Source organism: Amblyomma maculatum, chromosome 2, assembly GCF_055883805.1.
Source record: "Amblyomma maculatum isolate TAMU_Amacu chromosome 2, ASM5588380v1, whole genome shotgun sequence".
NCBI lineage: Eukaryota > Metazoa > Arthropoda > Arachnida > Ixodida > Ixodidae > Amblyomma > Amblyomma maculatum.
Genome location: NC_139345.1, coordinates 57,235,386 through 57,247,502, shown reverse-complemented (window position 1 = coordinate 57,247,502; position 12,117 = coordinate 57,235,386). Strand labels below are relative to the sequence as shown.

The 12,117-nt window shown below is 44.7% G+C and overlaps 1 protein-coding gene across 2 annotated transcripts in view; it reads left to right on the top strand.

The window, feature by feature from the left end:
- The first annotated feature begins 172 nt into the window (after nt 1-172).
- Nucleotides 173-12,117, top strand: part of LOC146198711 (uncharacterized) — a 26,945-nt gene continuing 15,000 nt past the window's right edge. Inside the window, exons 1-4 of one of the 2 annotated variants that reach the window (XM_084594205.1) lie at nt 173-239; nt 1,200-1,352; nt 4,847-5,095; nt 5,716-5,848. In XM_084594205.1, coding sequence (XP_084450331.1) covers nt 1,242-1,352; nt 4,847-5,095; nt 5,716-5,848 — 493 coding nt within the window. In that variant the 5' untranslated portion in view covers nt 173-239; nt 1,200-1,241. Of the gene's footprint in view, nt 240-452; nt 595-1,199; nt 1,353-4,846; nt 5,096-5,715; nt 5,849-12,117 lie in introns of those variants that run through there. The other variant, XM_084594206.1, reaches the window with a different exon arrangement.

Below are 12,117 nucleotides of genomic sequence, written 5' to 3'. Positions count from 1 at the left end.
CAAAAGCGTAAACGTGTTGAAAGAATAACCAGAATAACCATCAATTAAAGTCTCATATAAAATATTTTTAATCTCTTTAATAATCGAAAATTATTTTTAAATTTTTGCACTAAGTTTGGCTTTGTTTTCTCATGCATCTAGTGAGGTTTTAACAAGACCACAAGACCGCGCATGCGCAATGGCACGAATTGTTGACGTCATTTTGTAGAGTTGGCAAGGTCGCGGAAAAAGGAGATGTGGTAATTTTGACTTGTTTATTCCTTAAGCTGTGTTTTTATTACTGTTAAGAAAACGATGCATGTCGCACACGGAAACAAATAAGGTCCCCTCTAATAGCTGACGAAATTTTTTGAAGAATCGCCGACTGCCCGCTGCCGAACGCAATGAACGGCCATATCCTATGGAACGGCTCATTGCAGTATCTCATCTTGCCCGCACTCTCTGCAGTTGAGTCATCCAATGGATGTTTCGAATGTAAACACAAATATGTTAAATTCGCGGTCTGGTTCGTGTATGGGCGTGGATCGCGGAAATTTCTAGCCGACGCGTCTTGGTTACTTGTTCAGGTCACCAATAAACTGTGGGGCAAGTTAGGTAAGACTTCGTAGTACCTTCTCTCATTTAACGGTGTCTTGCCCGCAATGTCGCGATGTTCAGTGCCCGGCCACTAAACTACGTCGTACGTCAGTGTCCTCACTTTACACCTGCCAGTTGGTTAAGAGCAGTAGCAGGTGTTTCAAAGAGCGTCAGTGCGGCGAGCCGGCTCCGCTAGGAGTGATCGACGCAGGAGACACTTGCAGGCCTTGCACTTGCCGTCACAACCAGTTTTCGTACCGTATTGCTTGCGTGCACAGACTCGTTGCTTGTCGCTTGTCTACTGCTGTTTCGCTTTGTTTTTATTTTCTCAGCCTCGCAGATCTTGGCGATATTCTATCCGTGTCGCGGTGCTATTGCCAATTCGTCGAAGTGCTCTTCTGTTTTACCAATAAGTAGGACTACAGATCGAGGGCGGAACGGGATCTTCTGACGTCGACGGCAAGGCGCAGGCGGCATTACGCGATGAGTGCTCGAGGCCATATGGCTGCTCTCTAAACACGTGTGCCAATCTGAACATGATGTTGCGTTTGGATCGCCGAGTTTACGCTGAATCCTACATGACCGACAAACCTTTCGTGTTTGCTACCTCTGGTGCTATCTAGGTGCTGACTTCGTGAACAAAGTGGACCCCAAACCCCGCCAACATGTCGTTTGGCAGTGCGCTTGGCATACTTGACCTCTTTGAGAAGGAGGACCCCTTCCTAAAGGATGCCGGTGGGCTGTTCACCAGCGACCTGCCTGACGCTGGATTGTTGGTCAGTGGATACAGTTATCGGTTTTTCATTCCACCGGGCCAGTATTACTGTCTCCTTACGCGCACACGCCGTAGAAAAACTCTACCGGCTGTTTCCTTCAGATGCACGTGGCCGATATCCGTGTCGTAGCGTCAGTAGTAGTGTGTGCATGGCGCTTTACAAAGCCGAATGCTGCATGCTTAAACAACTATTACATGCCAGGTACATACATTAAGCGTGAATTCATTTGATGATAGCTTCGGCCTAATAGTACCCTCTTAGCATAATTGTAGTGAACGTAATATGTCTACACCAGTGGAAACTGTGATGCAAAAGTTTCGATGTAGAAAAGAGCATTGAACTTCGAGTTATATCGATATGCTTTATGCTTCACAAAGAATGCATTTATGTATGCCACCATTTTGAAGAAGCTTAGGCCCTATAAACACTGCATTTTTAATTTTGATCACAAACCATATGCCGTTAGTCCAAATTGTTCCGGAGTTCTACACTACCTTTCTCGTAGCCCGAGTTGCTTTAAGGTGTTAAAGCCAATAAATCAATCAACCGCTTGCTATTACTTCCAGCCTTCTAAACTACATCAAGTTCATGATTGTTCAGCTGTTTGCTTATACTGCATTTAGTTCATACACTGCCTTGTGTTTCTTTTTTAGGAACTGAATGAGGATCTTTTGTTACTTGTCATATGAAAACTCTTTAATGAAGTCTGCACTGGAGTTGTGATGTGGCACTTGCCTTTCTTTTTCTGCTTAACAGTAAAAGTAAATTTTTTTCATGTTTGGCTGCTGTAGTGTGTGTGCTATTCCTATTATCAGTGCTGAGTTTGGTCAGTGACTTGTATCTGCGCTAAGCTTGTTGCAAGAAAATAAGAAATGACAGAGTAAGCAGGCTGCTTGGAAGAGCATAGATAGGCTGAAAGCTTTGAGCTAATTCTTAGAAAAAACGCCTAATATAGGCTGTTTTGCAATCATGCTGTAGTCGCCGTTTGCGTTAGTGCAACGGTGTTAGCTTTATTTGATTCAAACATGCAAACGTACCAGGTTAACTCAGTTTGATTCAAACATGTAAACGTACCAGCTTCCTAGAGGTAACTATTTGGCAAAATGGAAATATATAAAATATGCAAAATGTTTTTTTTTTTCATAGCATGCTAGATTGTTTGCCCGTAACAATATTCTAAAGCCATGTTCTTTGTAGTTATGCAAGTTGAGCATATTTGACAATTTGGAGTCTGTTCTTGTCTGAAATTGCATTGGGCATGGGGGTTTCTCAAGTAAGGTGGAAAGTAGCAGTGCACCAATGGAGGGGTTCGTTCCTCCTCTCGCTGGCTCGCAGAGTGACAGAGTGGCAGGCTGCTTGCTTATTTCTACATTTAGTGCACGCTAGCACAGTATGACTCCTTGGCGGCATGCTGATGCCTGAAATGAATGTGTGCCAAGAAAATATCCACCTAATCAGATTTCAAGAAAAGGAGAAAGAAATGTGCACCATACTTGCTGCCATGTTTCTCTTCATTTTCTTGGACTTGCTAATTAAATCCAAGCTATTGCATAAAAGTACTGCAGTTTTGAGTGATTTTGTATTTAAAAAAACAAAGAAAGGAAAGCACGATCTGGCTGCTTTCTGACCTGCAACATTTCTTGCTACTTGCTTCGCTTGCAAAGGTGGCATTTTGCGGCATTAGTGTACAATAAATATTTTTTTTTGCAATGAGACAGAATGCGATTTGCAATGAGACAGAATGTGGAATTTGAGCTGTACGTGCCGTCAAAAAAGATGCAAGGAAGGTGTGTGAGGATTTTGCTAGGTTCTCGAACTGACTAAGCCGGCAAATTATTCATTTGTCGTTTTAGCAAATGTGTCGGAAAAAGGATTAAATATAAAAATTGAAACCATGTAGAGAACCCCCAGACTAGCGAGTAAATATTCAACTTATAGCTAAATTTCTGCCCTGCTAATTCAATGCCAAGGCATCTTGCTTTCCCCCTGCAGTGTTTATTTAAAACAAGCGCTGGTTTCTTGAATGGTGTGAATTTTGTGTGTGCACAGTTATGCTCTGCCAGTGGCAGCAGTGCTGGATAGAGGCTTCATGTGCCGCGAGACCCTTATGGAAGCAGTGTTATTTCTGAACACGAGCATATTGTATGCAAATAAAGTTCAAAGTAATGTGACTACACATTGTGGCCAGTGATTGCTGCAGCTGGTCACCTAGGTCGGCATGGCCTTTATGGCCCTATCAGCAGTTAAATTACGCCACTTCTATAATGTTGCAGTACCCACGAGAAAACTGTGCAGGCAGCATTGGTGGTGAATGCATGCAGTGACAAGTTCATGCAGTAATTCTAAGAATGAGCTGTTGCTAACATTGCACATAATTTTGTCACGGTCCTTGTACATTTTTATGGTGCATAATGCAGCCATCTTTTCACTTCAGAACTTTGGCTGCAAATTTGATGGCCTGTACCAGTTTGTGGTGGTTAATAAATTTTTTTTTTCACATTTTTTTTTTTTTGTAGTGCCAAATTCAAGCATTTGCATATATGTATAAATGGTACAGGGTGTTTCATTTTATGACTACATAAAAGCAGTTAGCAGTGCAAGTGTAGTAGTTAACATATTTACTTCAGTGATGTTGACTGACGTGTCATCTCATTTATTCATGTTTTTGACCAGATTCTGGAACACATGATGAAGCCATGGGGCAAATTTTATTGTGAGCTCTAAGGAGGGGGACCTCGCAGTAAGATCTGTACCACGTCTTCACCGTATGACCCAGTAGTCTAGACTGTACGACATGAAAAAATGACAAAAATTACAAACTATGAAACTGTCTCAAGCGTAGATAGCAAAGTAAGACCAGAAACAAATAACTGCGAGTGTTTTGTTATGTAGCATTGTATTTGTGCCTTTCTCGACTTTTTTATGTTTTCTCCTAACATATTATTTCGCTGAGGCTTCTGTGCTGGCATACAGTGAAAATGAGGGCTGTATGAAGGCCTGGGAACACCACACAAGGCATAAAAGTATTCAAGCTAAAATTTTTTTTTCGTCTGTTAAAATTGGCGCGTGCTTACAGAGAGAATGAGCAGTGGCAATGACACACAAAGTTTTACTACAGTACAGAGGGCACCAAGGTAGAATTCTTGGCTGGGCATTAAAACAAAAAAAAGAAAAGAACAAGGGAAGTCCCCAGTCTAGTAACCAATGTTTAATGAAGAGAACACATTGTCTTTGTCTTGTCTCAGATGAAGACAAGTTCTTTAAACAAAAAGTTAACAAATGGACTGAAGCGTCCCTTTTCACCCCTTTGTTATTCCCCCCTTTGTTATTTGGTACATACAGCTGTACTAGACGCACCAGTCTTGCCATGATGATGAGAATTGAAATGGTGCTGCGCTTTCAGAAAATTTTGTTCACTTTCCGAGCACCTCTGTCATTGTTTTACAGCTGGCTGTTTGAAGATACTTCAGTGATTGATGATAATTCTTTTGTAGCCGGAGTTGGAGAGTGAGAGCATTGATTTCTGGACCAAGTACCTGACCACAGACTCGGTCCTGCCATCGCTGCATGATGACGTTCCCGACTCTGTGCCGGATCTTGTGTCAGCCATGCTGCCAGCGTCGCCGTCGCAAGAGCACAGTTACAGCCTGTCGCCTGATGGCAGCGTGGCCAGCCTGCTGTCACCTCGCACAGGTCCAGGCTCCGAGAGCTCGGAGCTCTCCTCTACGCTGGATGGTCATCAGGTAGGTAGAACGTGCTGCTGGCCATTCATGGCTGCTATGTGGGAACTATGGGGTGTACTGAAGTGCCAATGATAATAACAATATTAGTGATAATAATAATTGGCTCAAAGAAGGGAAAGGCACAGTATCTGTCACACTTGCTTTGTGGACACCTTAACCGCTTCGAAAGGGAAAGGAGGAAGGTGGGAGTGAAAGTAGAAAGAGAGAAAGGGGTGCTCGTAGTGGAGGGCTATGGAGTAATTTCTACCACCTGGGCATTTTCGCGCTCTGACAACGCACAGCACTTGGGCACCTCTTTGCTTCGCCTCCATCGAAACATATGCTGGCGGCGGTCTGGATCGAACCTGGGTAGTCCGGCGCAGTAGTCGGCCATCTTAACCACTGCACCGCAGTGGCGGCGGCTACTGAAATGCCAAACAACTTACTTTAAGGAATTTCAGTTTTTGGTAAAGAATATAAATACATTTTTTGGAAGTGAGATACATGCTTATTACTGAGAAAACTGGACTCTCGGATGGAAACTTCAGTGTATGGGCAAGGGGCTATATGCTTGGCTGGTTTACTGTTAATGTATAGCTGCATCAGAACCCTGCACTTACAGTTACTTTAATCGTTCACAGGAGGAGGCAATGGATTTTGATGATCCGCTGTATGTGGATGTTGTTGGGTTGGAAGAGTATGACAGCAGTTCACATTCTCCATCTTCGGTCGTAGAAGAGTGTGTGTCAACATCGTCACCCTTGGATGACATTGGTGAGTTGCACTTTCTAGTTGATAACTTGCCAGTTTGTTCGGACCGCATGTAAAACTGGGCTTGCATAAAAGCATCTGGTATAGTTCAAACTTGTTATAATTATCTAAAATGTCAAGGAAAAGTTCATTCATTATATATAAATACTTATATTAAATGTACACACTCAGGTATGCGAGAAAAAAAACAAAAACAGGTGGACCCCGACTCCTGGGGCTTATTATAAACAGTGAAAAACGTGTTACCTTGCCTTGAAACACAATATGGCAAAGGAGAAGTGCTCTCATGTAGTGAAAGCAATGATTGTGGCCTAGTGCTAAATCTAGTTTATTTACAAAATGACACTACGTCCTGTCTACTGATACTTCAGGGCATTACAAGAACTATGAACTTCCTCTACAATAAATGCGACACAGCTTCGTGTGATGCAGAGAGATCGGCAACAGTATACATGAGCTGACCACGGTGATAGAATACGAGATAGTTTTCTAAGCGGGCCTAGTGAAGCACTGAACTAATGAACACTTAACTACCACAGGCTGCACATTACTGACGCTGTTGCTTACATACAGCATACAGCCGATGGTGGCGATTCAAACAGTTGCCTGCAGTGTTCGGATCAAGAATTGGGATGACTGCTTCCTTTCCAGTTTTTTTGTTTCCTGCTCGATCGCCCATTTTGAACCACAAAAATAAAAAACCACTTTTCTATGGCCAGTACTGCATCTAGTCATGAAAAACATTTCCTTGTGGAAATTGAACTTCCATTAAAGGTTATGCATGAACCAACTGAATTCTTCATTTAGCATATCACTTTATCCAATCAAATCGTACCCTGTAAAGGAATGGCAAAATTGTTTTATATATATAAAAATATTAGTGGAAAGGCTTGCTTGTAACATAGAAGTGAGTTGAGTTGGCTTCAGTACATGACTGTGGTATGGTGTGAAAAATTAGTTTGAGAGATTGAAGGCCATCCTCAAACACACTACACCTCATCACTTGGTTTCATAGTGCAGGCAGCTGACGCTGTATATCCATGAAAAGTGATTAAGGAGAGCCATTAGGTGAAGCACCGCTTGCAGGGTACAGCGTGCAATTCAAGATGTCATATGACTAGCTAAATTGGAGTTCAGTATAGAGCACAACCTTTCCTATACTTTTACACAGGATTTTGAAGGGGTCAGTATTTGTTTAATTGATATAGGCAATAATTCGAAATATTTGTGTTCGATATATCTAGGCTCAACTGTAACTTGCCGTATCATTGTTTTAACTAGGTTTGACTGTACGTTTCTAGTAAAAGAAGAATTTGGGAACTCCAGAGGCAAAGCAAGTTGTAGTAAAAAGGCTGTAATGGAAGCCATGTCAACCCACATAGTGGCCAGCTAGTCCTTCTGTAAAATTTTATTCAGTATAGTAAAATCCTGTTAATTTGATCCCCATTAACTCGGAAATTCTTTTAATTCGAACTAGCAATGCAGTCCCACCCGATGCCATGTAAGTGTATGATGTCGCTCATTAATTCAGACGGGAGGTCACATCGAGGTATGAGCCGACAGGGTGCACTAAACATTCGTTGAGGCGAAATCAGCCCAAATATACTGTCAGATAGTTCAAACACATCATTATTTACAAAGTTGGTCAGCTGCTTGTGGTTCTTTCTTCTTTTTTTTCCATGAACACTGTGGGGAAATTTCCACCCTCAGCGAGCAGTTGCAACACTGCCTTGTTGTCATGGGCATCAACACAACAGTGAATCATATCAAATGTGTCTATCACATTTAGTGCGTATGGTGGTGCTACAAGATATCGATTAACTGCTGCTCTTGCTTGGAAGAAAACGGGAGCTTAAACCTTCGCCGCGTCCCAAGGTAGCTAGCCACCAAGCAGTTGTGTTTTTCATGTGTGTGAATGGGTGGGTCGCTAGGAGCACATATGAATTACAGAAAAAGGTTTTCGTGAAACTTGGCAGTGTTGGCCTACAAAAGTGCGCAGATGGGTGGCGATATGCTTATTTTATTGTTAAATACATTTTCAAACCCTGCTCCACTTAGCAAAGGTTTCGTTGAAGCGGAAACACGCCCCAAAAATGGTTCGTTGTAGTGAGAAATTAGTTCCAAAATACTATGCTGAAGTGGAAGTTTTATCGAAGTGGCATTCGTTTGTTGTAGTGGGGTTTGACTGTGTTCCTTTCCGAGCATAAATTGCATGGAACCCTGGTGCCTGCACACTTCAGGCATGCACGCTATGGCATGCACGATGACACTTCCGTGCACCATGCAGTCTTATGCTGTGAAGCATCGTCAAAACACAACAGGGCCATTTGTGATAAGGCACTGCTGCAACTTCGTCGCACCATAGAAAAGGCCACTGAGGCACTGAAGACTCTATAGGATTTCAAAATTTCCGATAGCGTTTCCAAAGCAAAGGGTTTCGCGAAACTGCAAAATATCGTCGTTGTCGCTTAGTTGTCATTCTAAACGTATAGAGAATCATATTCCAAGCGTATATCAGCAGAACTGTACTGTTAACGGTTTCCAGCAGGTTTTAGGAACATCCAGTAATTTGAACTTTTGGATAGCTCGGTGCATTTTTCCTGGTCCCTTGAAGTCGAAATTGATGAGATTCACCATACAGTGGTGGTGTGTGCCTTATACAGTAAAACCTCATTTACCCGGATCTCGATAACTCGTAAATTCGATTAACTCGGACTTGCTGCACGATCCAGTCAAAAATGTGTATTGCTCTATAGTGTTAGAAGCTTGTTAACTCGGAAGCATTTAGTTGCAATTCGATTAACACGGACCAACTCCGAAAAGGCTTGGCAACCCGGAGGTTCGACCACCCCTTGCCGTTAGCGACGACGAAGCCACGGAGAGTCCGGCAAACAGGAACAAGGCGAGCAACATTGCTGCAAAAAATGTGGTGATGATAGTGAATAAACGATCGGTGGATAGGTGGCGCTAGTCACCACTTACTGCAAAGAAAGTAAACACTATCATCATAATTGTCACACTGGTAAGCATCCAGCATCCACTGAACGCTACGAAGTATGAGACATGGGACGACGGGACGGCTTTACTTTCCTGCTTTCTTTGTCTTGTGACAGCCCACGTTGCGTGCGAACAGGTGCTCGTTGCGTTCGTCATCTGTGCTGGTGCATTATCGCTGCCGTCATGCCTCGGCGAAGCGACGGTAGCAGCCGGCACATGATTTGGAAATGAAGGTGAAGATAATTACCTCGGCAAGAGGTAATGAAATAGTATGGAGTCAAAAGGAGCATGCTAAGTGACTACATAAAGAACAAACCAAAGCTTTTGGAAGCATTTGACTGGCAAGTTCACTGAAGCAAGAAAATAGTCAAGGACAGCAGCACGCCCGGAACTGGAGATAGCACTGCTGCGATTGATCGCAGATATGCGTAACGGACAGCTTCCATTGAGCGGACCGCTGGTCTTCAGCAGGCTGAAAAATACGCACTGAAAATAACATCGACCCTTACAGTGCATCTGAAGGGTGGTTCGCGCGCTTTAAAGAAAGGCATGGGTTGGTCTTTCGAAACGTGCGGGGATAAGGCAGCAATGAATGAGCGTTGCATCTCTGATTGAAGGACGACCGAGCTTCCCCGATACTTGGCTTGCTGCGAACCGGCAGATATCTTCAGTGCCGACGAAACAGCCTTTTTTCAAGGCCTTGCCAAACAAGACGATAACATTCAAGGGTGACTAATGCGTTGGAGGCAAGAGAAGCAAAGAGTCGCTGTGTTTCTAGCTACGAACATGTTGTGGACGGAGCGCCTGCCACTTCTAGTAATAGGGAAGGCAAATCAACTAAGGTGTTTCAAGGACATTCGCCGCCTGCCTGTGGACTATAAATCTAACAGAAAGGCCTGGATGAACTGGGATATTTTCCAATCTTGGATGCGGTAGTTCGACCACGGTTTCTCTGCCAAAAACCGCAAGGTTTTGCTCATGGCGGATAACTGCAGTGCGCACACTGGTGTGACTGGGCTGCAGCGCATTGAATTCGTATTACTGCCTCCGAACACTACGACTGCTCTGCAGCCGCTGGATCAGGGCACCATTCAGCACGTCAGAACCAAGTACCGACGAAATGTCATAGAACGGCTGCTGCTCTGCAAAGAGGCAGGTCGAAAATACGACCTAAACCTCCTCAGCATGATCCATATTTTAGTGCATGTTGCCGGAGGTAATACTAGTGAACTCCTTCCGACACAGCAGGTTCGTCTACCTTAACATCCATGGTGTACCTCCCAAGGCCACTCCAGAAGGCACTGATAGGATGGACGACGAAGAAATGGATGATAGCCGATTGGAGTTTCTCCTTCCTTCCAATGTCTAGCTTGCTGACTACGTTGCAACTGACGATGACATCATATCCGAAGTGCTTGACGGCGATGGAAATGACTGTTCTGATGGGGACCGTCACGACCAGCCGCCGAGGCCCTCGCTGTACTCGAGGAGGAATTCTCTGTCGAAGCTGGTGACAGTGAGCGTGCGCTTCATCACCTGATGGGGTTAAAGAAAATAGTTCTAACACAAATTCTGGCTACAAACCAAAATAACAATTTTTCATGAAATAAAGGTACAGTAAAAGCTCGTTAATTCAAATTCCACGGGGCCGCCAGGCCAGTTCGAATTAACCAAAATTCGAACTAATGAAAGTGAGCAAAAATGAAGGCGTTTGATGCCCGGAGGGCACGAAAAACATTTATTTAGCAAAAAAGTCTGTTATCATCTCATCTTCTGCTTCTCTCTGAGGGCTACCGTACTCACTCGGTCTTCTAGCATGCGAATGCGACGCAGGGAGTCTTCTTCCCCCTCTTCAAAGCTGAAGAAAAGGCGCGCGACATTCAGCGCTCCCATAACTTCTGCCGCGGATGGACGCACGGGCTCTTGCTCCTCGTCGTCGTCCTCGTCTTCTGCCTCTTCTGGGACAGACTGCTCCCCAACAATTTCAGCGACAATGTCCTCATCACTTAGGGCACCGCGCACTGCTGCATCGCTGTCTACTCCAACGTAATCATCAAAACTGACGTCCTGCAGCACAGCACGCACAGCCGCAGGCAGAGGCTCCGGACTCCCATCGTCGCCACTTTCTTTCATACTTCCGGCAGCAAAGCCACAGTGGTGGAAGCAGTTTGCAATTGTGGACGGCGTGACCTGCTCCCATGCACGCACCAACATGTGCATTGCTGTGAGCAATGTGATGGTGCTGGTCTTCTGGTTTCCAGTGCACAAAGTCATGCGCTCGATCATGTGGCGCCTATAGAAACATTTGATGTTTCTGATCACCCCCTGATCCATCGGCTGCAAGGCCGCAGTCGTGTTGGCGGGCAAAAAGACGAGCCTTGTGGCTTTCAGCTCGGCGTCGACTTTGTGTGCCGAGCAGTTATCCACAATGAGGAGAACTTGACGCTTCCCTAGCTCCATCCTCCGATCGAATTTCAAGAGCCATTTTTTAAACAATTCGCCCGTCATCCACGCCTTGCTGTTGGCGGAGTATTCCGTCGGCAGCGTCCTAATGTTCTTGAAACATCTAGGCTTATGTGCCTTGCCGACAACAAAAAGAGGGACCTTCTCCGTCCCGGTCATATTAGCGGCGACCAGAACAGTAATCCGCTCTTTGCTTCGCTTGCCGCCAGCGCAGCTGTCCCCTTTAAATGTTACTGTTCTGTCGGGCTGGAGCTTATAAAACAAAGCCGTCTCATCAGCATTGAATATATCATGTGCCGAGTAGCTTTCTAAGTACTGCTGCAGAGCACCGCTTCGCCACGTGGCACAAGTTTCTGCGTCCACTTCTTTGGCTTCTCCAGACAACACCCGGAAGACAAGATTATGTCTGTCTCTAAAGCGGTGAAACCATCCTTCGGAGGCGACAAAATCTTCCACATTCAAGCGCAGGGCGAAATCGGCCGCCTTCGCCATGATAATTGGGCCGCTCAGTGGAATGTCAGCGCTTCTCATTTCTTTCACCCACGTGATCACAGCGGTCTCAATTTCCGGATACTTGGCTAACCGAAGCCTTTTTCTGTTGCTGGCGAAATCTTCGGCTTCATAGGCATCCTCGATGGCCTTCCTATTTCGGACGTACGTCGACAACGTGCTTGGTGGAATCCCGTGCTTTTTCGCGATTTCCACTTTGCTGGCCTTCCGTTCATCCACCTCGCGTAAAATAGCCACTTTCTCCTTCACCGTCTTGGCACAGTATTTCCCACGCGAACACATCTCGCGGACACAAGCTCACA